We start from the raw sequence: 14,296 nt of genomic DNA, 5'->3' as shown, positions 1-14,296 counted from the left end.
CAGGAAGAGCCTTAGAGCCAACCAAACCTGGGGAGAAGGCTTGGGTTGTCATATTGTCAATGACAAAGGCTATGGAAGCTTAGATAGAAGAGTAACTTGTATTCTAGTTGTGTTGGCGATAGAGAGAGACTAGAGAGGCGGAGAGAAGTGAAGTGAATACACACTAGCTGAAGTTGGAGAAGAGGATGTCTCCAAGGACTGGGAATGAGATGCAAACACCTTCACTTCTAGATTACTAGCTCAGATGGGAGGCGAGCTCTGCCCAGCTCCTAGCAGCCAGGATCCACATCCCACAAACCACCTCCCTAATTGGCTTTAAATCAGCTGCCTTGGCTGGCAGCCTCAGCTCAGAAACAAAGGCCTGGTCTACACTAACCCCCCCACTGCGGACTAAGGTACGCAAATTCAGCTACGTTACTAACGTAGCTGAATTCGAAGTACCTTAGTCCGAAGTTACCGCGGTCCAGACGCGGCAGGAAGGCTCCCCCGTCGATGCTGCGTACTCCGCTCGCCGAGCTGGAGTACCAGCGTCGACGGCGAGCACTTCCGGGATCGATCCGGGGCACTTCCGGGATCGATCCGGGATCGATTTATCGCGTCTTAACCAGACGCGATAAATCGAACTCAGAAAACCGATTGCTTACATCCGGACCCGGATGTAAGTGAAGACGTACCCAAAAACTTACTTCCCCTCACCGCCTATGGGTGATCACTCCAGGGTTGAGGTAAACTTCACTTCTGGATACCTCTGCTGTCTAGGCAAATTCCATCTCCGGCAGCCAATCCTTCATCAACACGGAATTAACTTTTAAATCTGTTTCAGTTACACTGAAGCTTAACTGAGCTTGCTTTGGGTTTGAAGAGTGCCTCAAAGAAGGGCAGAGTTGCAACCATTGATTTTAATGTAGGAGTGACAGTACAACTTGGCCCACTTTAGCTCACTGATATGGAGTTTTCCTCCAGCACCATCTCAAATACAAAATTAACATACCAGACAAGCACATCTATCACTGAAGACAATGTGAATTGTATGAATGTGTCTGACAGCAGAATTTGGTTCCATATGTTCGACAATATCTCCCTTACATGTGTCACTAAGAGCTCATGGAGTATTATGAGTAATACTGTTTGTTATGGATTTAGCTGCTCTTTAAATTAGCAAATTGTTTGGAACCCAAATTTGATTGCCTGTGAATGTATTCATTACTCACATTTGCTGAACAGTTTCGACAGATACATTTTCAGACCAGAGGCTCTTTATCAACAGTTTACTTTGACTATTTGCACCTTTTGTTCCATGATCTTAAAGTGCCTTACAAAGAATTAAGTCTCACACTGCCCCTGTGGAGCGACGCGGCCTGCAATTTAATGATGGGTAACTGACCTGAAGAAGTTAAATGATTCACCCAGGGTCACACAGGGAATCAGTGGCAGAGTTGGTAATGGAACAGTGGAGTCCTGACCATTAGTTTTGTAAAACCATGAACAGTTTGGGGAAGCACCAACTGACCGGGGCAAAAGCAAATGCAGTATCTGTTTCCAAAAATGAAAGCGTGATCCTGGCAGTTACTGACCAGTCAGACCACATGCATCTTGTTAGTGTACTGGGGAAATAATCTGGTTGCTTAAGAGGTTTTACCGCTCTGGTGACTCAGCAATGGGAGAATTTCTCTTTCTAACAGACCGGGAGTGATCTCTTCAATGAGCTACTTGTCTTTGGCCTGGTCTACACTACGACTTTAATTCGGATTTAGCTGCGTTAATCCAAATTAACCCTTCACCCGTCCACACTACAGAGCCAGTTAATTCGAATTAAAGGGCACTTAAAATCGATTTCTGTACTCCACCTCGACGAGCGGAGTAGTGCCTAAATCGATTTTGTTAATTCGAATTAGGGTTAGTGTGGCCGCACACCACCAAATTACTGTGTTTAAATTAATGGGGTAGTGTGGCCGCACACCACCGAATTAATGTGGTTAAAAATCGAATTAATGTGCTTAGTGTGGCCGCGCACAATCGAATTTATACAACCTGTTTCCCAAATTCGAATTATCTAAATTCGGATTAATCCCGTAGTGTAGACATACCCTTTGTTTCTCTGTTCCCTAGGTCTTGCAACTGCCACCATGGGGGCTCTGCTGTGGGATCTCTTGCTGCTGTGCTTGTTTGCCCACGTGCTCGGCGACTGTCAGAGGGACTGCCTGAGCTGCAACAGACACTTGTACAACCAACAGGACAACTTCAACGTTCTCGTAAGTCAGTCAAGGCCATAGCCTCACTCACTCTCCAGCGATTGACGTGCAGATGTCCCAGGTGCATCAGTAAGGCTGCCCTGTCCCGATGTCACCAGCATTAGGAACAGATAACACAGGCAATCACCTAGAGCCACACCAGGAGGTGGGGGGCAGTAGAATTGGTAAAGTGCTTCACTGGACTAAATGAGCCCTTCTATCCCTCTTTGTTTGTTTGTTTGTTTGAAATATACCAGGGTCATCTTGTACCCCATAGTGAGATCCCCACCTGCACCCATCCACTCCAGAATCCTTTATTCCTTTGCATTAGCAGCCAGGGCAGCCCCATGCAAAGGATTCTCAGGAGCATTTGGAAGTAAGGGGGGAAGATCAGATCCGTCCATCACCTAGGGCTTCCAGTGACAGACCTGGGGGCTGCTTTGCAGGAGAGCTATATTAGCTATGACTGTGTCAGACATCCAGCTATATTTTTATGGTTGCAGATTAAGATAATCAATGGCTAGTGCAGGGGTGGCCAGCCTGGGGCTCCGGAGCCACATGCGGCTCTTCAGAAGTTAATATACGGCTCCTTATATAGGCACCGACTCCGGGGCTGGAGCTACAGGCGCCAACTTTCCAATGTGCCGGGGGGTGCTCACTGCTCAACCCCTGCCTCTGCCACAGGCTCTGCCACAGGCCCTGCCCCCACTCCACCCCTTCCTGCTCCCTCCCCTAAGCCTGCCATGCCCTTGCTCCTCCCCCTCTCCCCCCAGAGCCCCCTGCATGCCACGAAACAGCTGATCGGGAGGTGCAGGGAGGGATGGGGAGGCGCTCATTGGTGGGGCTGCCGGTGGGTGGGAGGTTCTGGGAGCAGGGGGGGAGCTGATGGGGGGCTGCTGCCGTATTACTGTGGCTCTTTGGCAATGTACATTGGTAAATTCTGGCTCCTTCTCAGGCTCAGGTTGGCCACCCCTGGGCTAGAGGGACAGTCAAGTAAATACAAAGCATAGAAACAAGGGGCCTGATTCTGAGCTAGCTTTCCCTGGTGTAAATCAGGAGTAATCCCATTGAAGTTAATGGAGTTACACCAGTGTAAAACTAGAATAGCGCAGTAGTGAATCAGGTCCACCCTCCTCGTCTCTGAATTTGTTAGGAGCCCTGGGAGGCACGTCATAAAGCTGGAATACTCTGTGGGACCCGTATGTTTGGCACAGCATACCTATTACATAGCACCGTGTGCAGCTATTGTATTATATGCATGGCTAGCAAGGGTAAAGGCCTCCATTTTAGGAGCAGCAGGTCACAAGTTCTCACCCCGCTGTCACCTGTGTGCAGGTCAGTTAGACACTGAGAGGTCTCATTTCCAGCAACAATCCTAGAATTTCCCAGTTCGATTACACTAGGACACGTGCTTCTTGGACTTTCGACACTACAGCACTGAGTGCATTACAAATAACGCAGAAAGACAGGCTTGCTGGGGCTGTGGACACACAAGTGGGCAGTTTCAATCTGATATGTTGAGGGCCCCCATGGTAATCAGAAAGCTGAGATCTTGGTGTTGTCAGCTTCCCACTCCCCAAAATAGGGTTGCCAGGTGTCTGGTTTTCGATCGGAGAGTCCAGTCGAAAAGGGAACCTGGCCAGGTCCGGTCAGCACTGCTGACCAGACACTAAAAGTTGGGCTGGCTACAGTAACTGGCCTCTGCCACCAGGGGGCAGGAAGAGCAGCAGCTGCTGCTGGAGCCTGGAGGAGCACTCAGGAAAGGCTCAGGTGGAGGGAGATACTGGTGGCTCCCGCGTCCTGCCCCAACCGCGGCTCTCCCTCCCCTGTCTTGTCCCAGTTACTCACCCCTGGAGCCCAGCTCTCTCTCCAATGTCCTGTCCCAGTCACCTCTAGAGCCCTGCTCAGCTGGCAGTGGGATGGTGGTGGAGAGAGCAGTGAGTGATGGGGGCGGGAGGAAGAGGAGCAGGGGTGGGGCCTCGAGGGAAAGAGGTGGAGTTAGGGGCAGGGCCTCTGGGGAAGAGGCAGAGCAGGAGGGCGGGAGAGGTTCCAGTGCTCAGTGTCTGGTTTTCACAAATGAGAGAGTTGACCACCCTACCCCAAAACAATCTCTAGGCCCAAGCTGCTCATAGATACAATCTGAGCCATTTCCTGATGTGACTTTGTCCTGAGGGCAAAAGAGTTTTTCAAAGTGTCAACCCTCGAGTCAGCCCAGACAGAGACAAGACTGTTGGGAGTGATAGGGCCAGCACCTGGATCACAGCTGGCTTGAACCAAACATTTCACTGCTATCCCCCTATTCTACTGCAGCTTTAAGCCCATAGAGAAGAATGGTCCTGCTTTTCTTCTTCTTCTTCACATCCCCTTCTCTCTCTCTGGCACAGCGTTTGTTAGGCAGTGAGTCCTGACCAGTTTTATTGGTAACAATGTGTTTGAAAGGCCTTGTCTGGCTCTATAAATTTCTGTTGAAGTTTATGACTCACGAGAGGTACCACAGACTGCACCGGGCAAAGAAGCGGAAAATCCCAGCTCATAAAAAACAAGTCTCAGTAACTGCACCCAGAAGAAGGGCTCCTGCAGTTTGCCTAGGGAGTTACAGTTGGGTTCAAGGAGAGTCAGGATTTGATTCCTGTCTGGTGCATATTAATAATCAATGGGAAGTGGCTGATAGAATGCCCATCTGTATGGGTCATAGAAGATGAGGGCTGGAAGGGACCTCAGGAGGTCATCTAGTCCAATCCCCTGCTCAAAGCAGGACCAATCCCCAACTCAATCCCCAAATGGCCCCCTCAAGGATTGAATTTATAACCCTGGGTTTAGCAGGGCAATGCTCAAACCACTGAGCTATCCCTCAGTAGTAGTTTCTACTACTTGGTGTCCTGTGCAGAGGAAGAATTTCCAAGGATTTGTATTTACACTGGAAGAGGTGGATAAAAGGCCTGAAATCAACCCCCACCCCATCACAGGGTTTAGGTGGCAGAGCTGGGGGATCTAATGCACCAGCTTTACCATGTCTCTGACTTCAGACTGACACAGTCTGCTAGGAAATCTGCTGCACTGCGAGTCCTGATCCACAAACACTCATGTTCAGGGCTGGCTTTAGATGCCTCCTGGCGTCAACTGATTGAAGTGTCAGGAAAAGGATTTACAAAGTTGGTCACACTAATCTGGCCACATGATGATGACAGATTAGGCCAAATGAATCCTATTGCTGAATGCATATTAGCTGCCCCAGGTATCTAGTGGTTAGTGCTCTTATCTGTACAACTGTTTAGATTCCATCCAGTCCCCTGCTACCTGCGTCAGTGGCAGTAAGGGGTTGTGCAGGAAGCCTGCTCAGCTTAACAGGGACCACTCTGACCAGTTGGGCTCCGAAGAGCCAATTATTCATATTGATTTTAGAGTGCAATCTGCCTTCCCACTCCAAGCTAGGGATGGGCAAGGGTTACAATAAGGGAGGTGTGGGGATACACAGCTAAAAGCCGAGGGAGAAATGTCCCTCTTCTACCAGAGTCAAGGGAGCAGAACTCCCCCCAGGTCCACCTCCGTTCCAGTTGGGTTTGGATGAACTTTCCCATCCTTATTCGGTCTCTTTCATACAACCCTGTGCACTGCAGCTAGAAGTGCTAAATACTCAGAGAGAAGCCGTTCTTGTGTGATTTCCAGACTCAGCTGTGTAAATCCAAAATGTCTAGATTATTCTTCATTATTTGTATTACTGGGCCGCCTAAAATCCCAGTCATTAACCAGTGCCCTTTGGCAAGGCGTTGTACAAACCTAGAATAAAGAGACAGTCCCTGCCCCAAGGAGCTTACAGTTTCAGTAGTGTCAGCCAAACTTTTGGATGCTCATCTAAACCTCTGTCCCCTTTTGGAAGCTCAGCCACTGCTATTGCAACCCACAACTTAGAATAAAGGCGTTGGCCACATTACAGTTTCATGCATGAATATTACTCTGAAGTATATTAAGTCACATCCTCTCTTTTACATGTAAAATAGTGTGTTGAAGACACACACACACACACACACACAACCACCACCTTTGGCTGAATCCAGCCTGGGTTGGTAATGATCAAAAGCAGCTGCTGCCTGTTTGGTGACCTCTGTGAAACATTCTTGGTGTCTTTACCCCCCCCCTTTCCAGTGCCCAGATATTCCCAACATAATGGACAATAGCTGGTCCCCTTTCTCAGCATTCTCAACACAGTGACCAACAACTGCATGGTCCATGGAGGGTGCATGGTCATCTGACTCCTAGAAATGGTCTCTCCTCCTGGGCAAGGTTGAGGCATGGCGATGGAGGAAGCTGGCACGATCACTCCTCCTGTTGTAAATGTTCTGGGGATAACTAGAGGACTTCAAACTCCAGGGCTGTCAAGCTAGCAGTAAGTGCATTCAGAATGGAAACTTTTAATTGGAAAGGAATTAATCCGCATGTCAGACCCGACTCCCCGACCCCAACAGACATGAGGCTTGGGAGCTGGCGCGTAACTTTATAATCTAGTCTTTAGACACATTTTCAGAAACAATGCTAAGCCTTGCTAGTCTCCTGAGTCACCCCCAATCTAACTTGTCTCAACAACTCATCCCTGTTGCCAGCTGTTTGTCCCTCAGGACTCAGCCTTACACATACAAGTGAAAACTGTCTTTGTCAAGACCAGTGAGGCTCAATACAAGGCAACGTTCTGATCTGATTCGACATATAAACTGATTAATGAGCACCCCTTAGTTCTGAGCATCTCCTGATGCAGATCACACATGTGGAGAGGGGCAGAGCAGGACTGGAAGGATAGGAAAAAGGACATTTCTATCCTCCCTATCCTATGATGGAAATGAAGGACCTGATCCTGAGAGGTGATGAGTAGCTGCATCTCCCCTGGAAGTCAGTAGGCGCTGCATTTGCTTACCACTCTCCGGATCAGGCCCTAGCTTCCCTAGGGAAGTTTGCGTGTCTAGATCAGTATCTTCTCATTCCTTGGTTATCACTGCTCCGATCTTTCTAGCCTGTTGTGCAGGAAAATGAGACTTGCCTTCAGCACTTGATTAAAGAGCACACAGGCATGAGAGCCATTAGAGTCTCTGGCCAGTACTTTTTCACAGTTCATAATGCTTTCTTTTCCTTTCTATTGATCCTCTGTGACAGCCTTGGTAGGAGACTTTCTTTCCCTATTGTTCTTTTCTACTTGGTATGTATTGATTTCCCCTCCCCCTTTCTATTTCTTAACAAGCCCAAGCCAATACATCACTGCAGTGTTTTACTTGCGTTTGTCATGGTGACAAGTCCTGAGTCACTTCGGTACATTTCACAGGATGCATCTTCTGCACTGAATGCCCTGCAGGATCCATCACCCTGCAGCAGATGGGCCAGATTTGGCCTGCAGGAGGCACCTTCTGCATCAGCAAACCTCCTATAAATAGTTAATTCCTATTGTGGGGGGTCCTTCTAGGGACCCTCAGTGCACCCGTTAGCTGCAGGAGTGGGAAGCACTATGGCCCAATGGTTAGGGCACTACCCTAGGCCCCAAGAGTCTTGCATTCCCGTCCTGGCTCTGCCATTAACTTGCCAAGTGACCTTGGACAAATCATTCTCTGTGCCCATGTTTCCCCAATTGTAGAATGGGGATAATAATGCTTAGATGATGATTACCAGATACTATGGTGATGGGCAGAGTGTAATTGCCTAGCTACAGCCAACCAAGACATCAGCTGATCATGGTGCCTCCACATCACCCAGCCCAGTGATTTTGGAAGCAAACATGGATCTTCCAAACCTTTCAAATCTTTGCGTTGGGTTTATGTTTTGTAAGTGTGATTCTGGCCAGTGCCGACCTGGAAAGGCCGGGGGGGGCGGGGGTAGAGATGGTTGGGGTGGTGGGGAATGCACTGCACTTCTCTGGGTATGCCTACACTGCAAAGAAAAACCCATGGCAGTGAGTCTCAGAGCCCAGGTCAATTGACTCGGGCTCGTGCTTCAGGGCTAAAAATAACAGCATAGATGTTCCCACTGTAGCTGGAGCCTAGGCTCTGAAATCCACCCCATGGGGAGGGACTCGAAGCCTGGGTTCCACCCCAAATGGGAGCATCTACACTAGTATTTTTAGCCCCATAGCGCGATCCCCATAAGCCCCAGTCACTTGACCTGGGCTCTGAAACTTGGTACCGTGGGTTTTTCTTTGCAGTATAGACATACCGTCTGAGCTGGCTGGCTCTGTCTGCCAGGAGAAGACTCACCATAAAGTGCACCTGGATTGTCTTTTAATAACATGTGTGGATTTCACAGAGCTCTAAATGAGACAATTATTGTGTGCAATGCATTCCAGTAGCACCAGGAGGCCGCAGCGAAGATCGGGGCCTACTGCGCAGGTGCCTGTCGATTTAGATTGTGAGTTCTTGAGGCCAGGGATTATCCCAAAGAGTTTACAGCCTAACTAGATACAGACAAAGGAAGCATCTTTGTCCCCATTCTATAGATAAGGAGCAGAGCTGAAGTAACTTGCCCAAAGCCACAAAGATTCTATGTCAGAGCAAATGACTCAACCCTCTCTCCCAAGGCCTTCACCACAAAACCAGTCTTCCTCTCTATTCTCCTGCTTAAAAAAACATGGAATGACAGTTGACGTTTTCAGTCTGCATTCTTTTAGACCTGGAGAGCAGCAACAGGGTATTTAATACCTCACACAGCTTAACAGCTCTCAGAGCAGCAGCACATACAAATAATTTACCATCTTGTAGAAAAAGTGCTACCACCTGGAAGAGGCTCAGATACTACAGGGATGAGTGTGGTATAAGAACCTAGAGAGACAGAACAGTGTAACCGGCAGTAGAGTAAAACTTAGTATTGTCGGAGAAAAACAGAGTTCTCACTATTTGTTTGGGTACAGCAAGTCAGATGCTTTATTAACTCTCACAATTGCGTAGAGGGAGAGAGCTAAACAGGTCTCTCAACAGGTAAACAATTACAGCAAGCATTTATACCTTTTGTTACAGACAATAATGAGCAACAGCTGCATTTTGTTTATACATAGGTCATTCTGATATCTTGTTTTGCTCACTAATGTAGACTCTTAGTCTACATTCCATATTATCTACACAAGGTCGCAACAACTTCTCACACAGTTCTTTCCCACTCGCCTCACACATTCCTCGCTTCTAAAAATCTCGCGTTATTAGGGTTACAGTTAGCGTGACTCTTGCTAACGAACTGTCATGCATTGCATCCCCTTCCTGTCAGTTCTTTCTCTGCTTCCACAGTATGCAGGAGTCAGGCACAACGTTTGGATCAACTACATGAGCATTCAGCTCAGTCTGAATCTGCTCAGACTTCTGGAGACATCAAGTTCACACAGGACATGCTCAGAGGTACTCAGTCCCGTACTGGTAATTGATCCCTCTCCTTAGTCACATAGTGTAAATCCAAATGACCCACTGATGTCAATGGAGTTACTCTAGTTTGTCAGGAGTGTAATGAGAATTTGACTTAATTACATTTGTAGCTCTTCACTTGTTACTAATCCTATCACTCAATCTACTAGAGCAGTGGTTCTAAAACTTATTTGATCAGGCCCCCTTCTTTGTGTCTGTAGTCATTTATGTCCCCTCCCCAAGTACATCTATCACCACCCAGCTCTGAAGGCAGAGCTGAGAGCAGGGGCTGCTGGCTGGGTGCCCAGCTCTGAAGGCAGCGCTGTGCCAGCAGCAGCACAAAAGGGTGGCAATGTGAAAAGTGAAATTTGTCAATATCACTTTTCACAGCAGATTTAGCACCCCGTTGCCACCCTTACTTCTGCACTGCTGCTGCCACCCGGAGCTGACCAGGTGAGGGATTGGGGGTGAGGAGATCCTGAGACTGGGCTGCCTCCCAGTGAGGAATTGCAGAGGGGAGGAGAACCCAGGTGTACACAAAACTGAAAGCTGGAGCTCTTAAAAAAAAAAAAAGGCACATAGCTCGTACTTCCCTTGACACATTCCCGCGCCTCCCTTGGGAGGTCCACCCCATAGTTTAAGAACTGTGTACTAACGCAGGGGTCCTTAATCTTTTCTGAATCACACCCCACCGTAGAATTTTTTTTAAAACTTAGAGCCCCATTGCTTTTTCCAACGGCAAAAATGATACTGCTACATTACCGTGTACTCCTCAGACAAGGCACCCAAACTACCCTAACTCTGCCCCCAGAGTTGCCGGCCTATCTTATTCACATGTCGAGTCTTGAAATTGTGTATTGCAGAATATTAGCTTTCTAACTTCTCATACTTAGCTCTGGTAGTAAATGTGCTGCTTTGGCACCACGGCAACCATTTCCTTTTTCATACAAGTGCTCTACCTTCATGATCTGATCAAGTAAAGTTTGCATACAGAGACATGTTAGCCATGTGTCTAATGACACTTGGAGAGCTGGCCACCTGATTCAGCAGGTTATGCTGAGCACCAGCTGAATCATAGGACTGGAAGGGACCTTGAGAGGTCATCTAGTCCAGTCCCCTGAGCTCATGGTGGGACTAAGTATTATCTAGACCATCCCTGACAGGTGTTTGTCCAACCTGCTCTTAAAAATCCCCAGTGATGGAGATTCTACAACCTCCCTAGGCAATTTATTCCAGGGCTTAACCACCCTGACAGTTAGGAAGTTTTTCCTAATGTCCAACCTAAACCACCCTTGCTGCACCTTAAATCCATTGCTTCTTGTCCTATCCTCAGAGGTCAATGAGAACTTTCCTCCCTCCTCCTTGTAACAACCTTTTATGTAGTTTAAAACTTTTATGTCCCCCCTCAGTCTTCTCTTCTCCAGACTAAACAAACCCAATTTTTTCAAACTTCCCTCAAAGGTCATATTTTCTAGACCTTTAATCATTTTTGTTGCTTTTCTCTGGACTTTCTCCAATTTGTCCACATCTTTCCTGAAATGTGGCACCCAGAACTCGACACAATTCTCCCATTGAGGCCTAATCAATGCTAAGTAGAGCAGAAGAATTACATCTCATTTCTTGCTTACAACATACCTGTTAATACATCCCAGCATGATGTTTGCTTTTTTTGCAGCAGTGATCCACTATGATCCCTTTCCGCAGTACTCCTTCCTAGGCAGTCATTTCCCATTTTATATGTGTGCAAATGATTGTTCCTTCCTAAGTGGAGTACTTTGCATTTGTCCTTATTGAATTTCATCTTACTGACTTCAGACCATTTCTCCAGTTTGTCCAGATCATTTTGAATTTTAATCCTATCCTCCAAAGCACTTGCAACCCCTCCCAGCTTGGTATTGTCCGCAAACTTTATAAGTGTACTCTCTGTGCCAGCGGTTTTCAGACTTTTTGTATTGGTGACCCCTTTCACACAGCAAGCCTCTCAGTGTGACCTCCCCCGATCCATTAAAAATGGGAGGGGTAATTTAATTTAATGGGGGCTGGGAGCTGTCAGTCCCAAGGAGTTGACAGCTCGCAACCCCCATGTAACCACCTTGTGACCTCCTGAGGGGTCATGACCCCCAGTTTGAGAACCCCTGCTCTATGCCATTATCTAAATCATTGATGAAGAGATTGAACAGAACCAGACCCACAACTGATTTCTGTGGGACCCCCACTTGGTAGGCCCTTCCAGCTTGATTGTGAACCACTGATAACTACTCTCAGGGAACGGTTTTCCAACCAGTTATGCACCCATCTTATAGTAGCTCCATATAGCTTATATTTCCCTAGTTTGTTTATGAGACGATCATGCGAGACAGTATAGAAAGCCTTACTAAAGTCAAGATATATACATCTACTGCTTCCCCCCCATCCACAAGACTTGCTACTCTGACAAAGAAAGCTATTAGGTTGGTTTAACATGATTTGTTCTTGACAAATCCATGCTGACTGTTACCTATCACCTTATTATCTTCTAGGTGTGGACTGATGTGGAGAAAGTAAATAAGAAAGTGTTATTTACTCCTTCTCATAACACAAGAACTAGGGGTCACCAAATGAAATTAATAGGCAGCAGGTTTAAAACAAATAAAAGGCAGTATTTCTTCACACAACGCACAGTCAACCTGTGGAACTCTTTGCCAGAGGATGTTGTGAAGGCCAAGACTATAACAGGGTTCAAAAAAGAACTAGATAAATTCACGGAGGATATTGGCTATTAGCCAGAATGGTCCAGGATGGTGTCCCTAGCCTCTGTTTGCCAGAAGCTGGGAATTGGTGACAGAGAATGGATCACTTGATCATTACCTGTTCTGTTCATTCCCTCTGAAGCACCTGGCATTGGCCACTGTCAGAAGACAGGATACTGGGCTAGATGGACCTTTGGTCTGACCCAGTATGCTGTTCTTATGTTTGCAAATTGATTACTTAATTATTTGCTCCATTATCTATCCAGGTACTGAAGTTAAGCCAACTGGTCTGTAATTCCCCGGGTTGTCTTTATTCCCCTTTTTATAGATTGGCACTATATTTGCCCTTTTCCAGTCCTCTGGCATCTCACTCATCTTCCATGACTTTTTGAAGATAATCACTAATGGCTCACATATCTCCTCAGTCAGCTCCTTGAGTATTCTAGGATGTATTTCATCAGGCCCTGGTGACTTGAAGGCATCTAACTTCTCTAAGTAATCTTTAACTTGTTCTTTCCCTATTTTAGTCTCGGATCCTACCTCATTTTCACTGGCATTCACTATGTTAGACGTCCAATCGTTATTAACCTTTTTGGTGAAAACTGAAACAAAAAAGTCATTTAGCACTTCTGCCGTTTCCATATTTTCTGTTATTGTTTTCCCCCCCTCATTGAGTAACAGGCCTACCCTGTCCTTGGTCTTTCTCTTGCTTCTAATGTATTTGTACTGAGTATCCTCAGCACCTTGAAGGATCAGGCTCTTAATAAGGTGTGGGGAACGACTGCCTTCTGTGTCTAGGTAACAATTTGTAAAATGCTTTGGTGTGTGTGATGTATGACTTTAAAGAAGATTGTGAAGTGGCTCAGCCACTGTATGATTAGGATTGTTTTTTTCACTGACAAATGAAACTCTTTGTTGTGGCTGGATAAGGTGGTCTGAGTTCCCTACACTCAGGGCATAGCTGCAGGGATAGAGCTCAAGTCATTAGAGTGCCTAGTTTGAGAAATGCAACCTGAATTCTGTGCCAGGTCTCAACCCCACTAACTCAAATTTGACCTGGTTCACTGCACTCCCCTAAAGTTTGATGTCCCCCAGTTGAGAACCTAGAGCACAACAGTCCCCCAGTTACAGTTACCTCCTGTTGTACGTTCTACCCTGTAACCATGCACAGGACATGCAGTGCAAATGACTCGGTCTCAGGAAGGTACTGGTTTATATTCTATACCAGAGGTGGGCAAACTATGGCCCGCGGGACCATCCTGCCCGGCCCCTGAGATCCCGTCTGGGGAGGCTAGCCCCCGGCCCCTCCCCTGCTGTCCTGTCCCCCCGCAGCAACACCGCCGCACGGGCAGCGGGGCTGCGAGCTTCTGCCACTCTGAGCAGCATGGTAAGGGGGTGGGGGGTTGCGGGGGGCAGTTAGGGGATAGGCAGTGGTTGGATGGGGTGGAGGTTCTCGGGGGCGGTCAGGGGATGGGGAGCAGGGGGGCTTGGATATGGGGTGGGATCCTGGGAGGGGGCGGTCAGGAGACAAGGAGCGGGGGGGTTGGATAGGGAGTGGGATCCCGGGGGGCGGTTAGGGGCAGGGGTCCCAGGAGGGGGCGGTCAGGGGACAAGGAGCAGGGGGGGGTTGGATGGGTCAGGAGTTCTGAGGGGGGCAGTCAGGGGGCAGGAAGTGGGAGGGGGCAGATAGGGGCGGGGGCCAGGCTGTTTGGGGAGGCACAGCCTTCCTGACCCGGCCCTCCATACAGTTTTGCAACCCCCGACGTGGCCCTCAGGCCAAAAAGTTTGCCCACCCCTATTCTACACCAAGCCCTTGATTCATTCTGAGGGCACGTCTACATTTAAAATGCTGTATCGGCACATCTGCAGCACTTTAATGAAGACCCTCCTGCTGGCTGACTTGGTCTCTGAGAAAAACAACAAGGAGTCTGGTGGCACCTTAAAGACTAACAGATTTATTTGGGCATAAAGCTTT

The 14,296-nt window shown here is 47.8% G+C and overlaps 1 protein-coding gene across 1 annotated transcript in view; it reads left to right on the top strand.

Moving 5' to 3' along the window:
- Positions 1–2,126: 2,126 nt before the first annotated feature.
- The window catches only part of PNOC (prepronociceptin), a 23,533-nt gene continuing 11,363 nt past the window's right edge, over positions 2,127–14,296 (top strand). The window contains exon 1 of the mRNA XM_024203523.1: positions 2,127–2,252. Within this exon, the coding sequence (XP_024059291.1) occupies positions 2,127–2,252 (126 nt within the window). The remainder of the gene's footprint in view (positions 2,253–14,296) is intronic.

The sequence above is a fragment of the Terrapene carolina genome, unplaced genomic scaffold (assembly GCF_002925995.2).
Source record: "Terrapene carolina triunguis isolate 2854851 unplaced genomic scaffold, T_m_triunguis-2.0 Scaffold228, whole genome shotgun sequence".
In the NCBI taxonomy this organism is placed as follows: Eukaryota; Metazoa; Chordata; order Testudines; family Emydidae; genus Terrapene; species Terrapene triunguis.
Note: the sequence above shows the minus strand (reverse complement) of the source record. Positions and strands in the feature narration are given on the sequence as shown.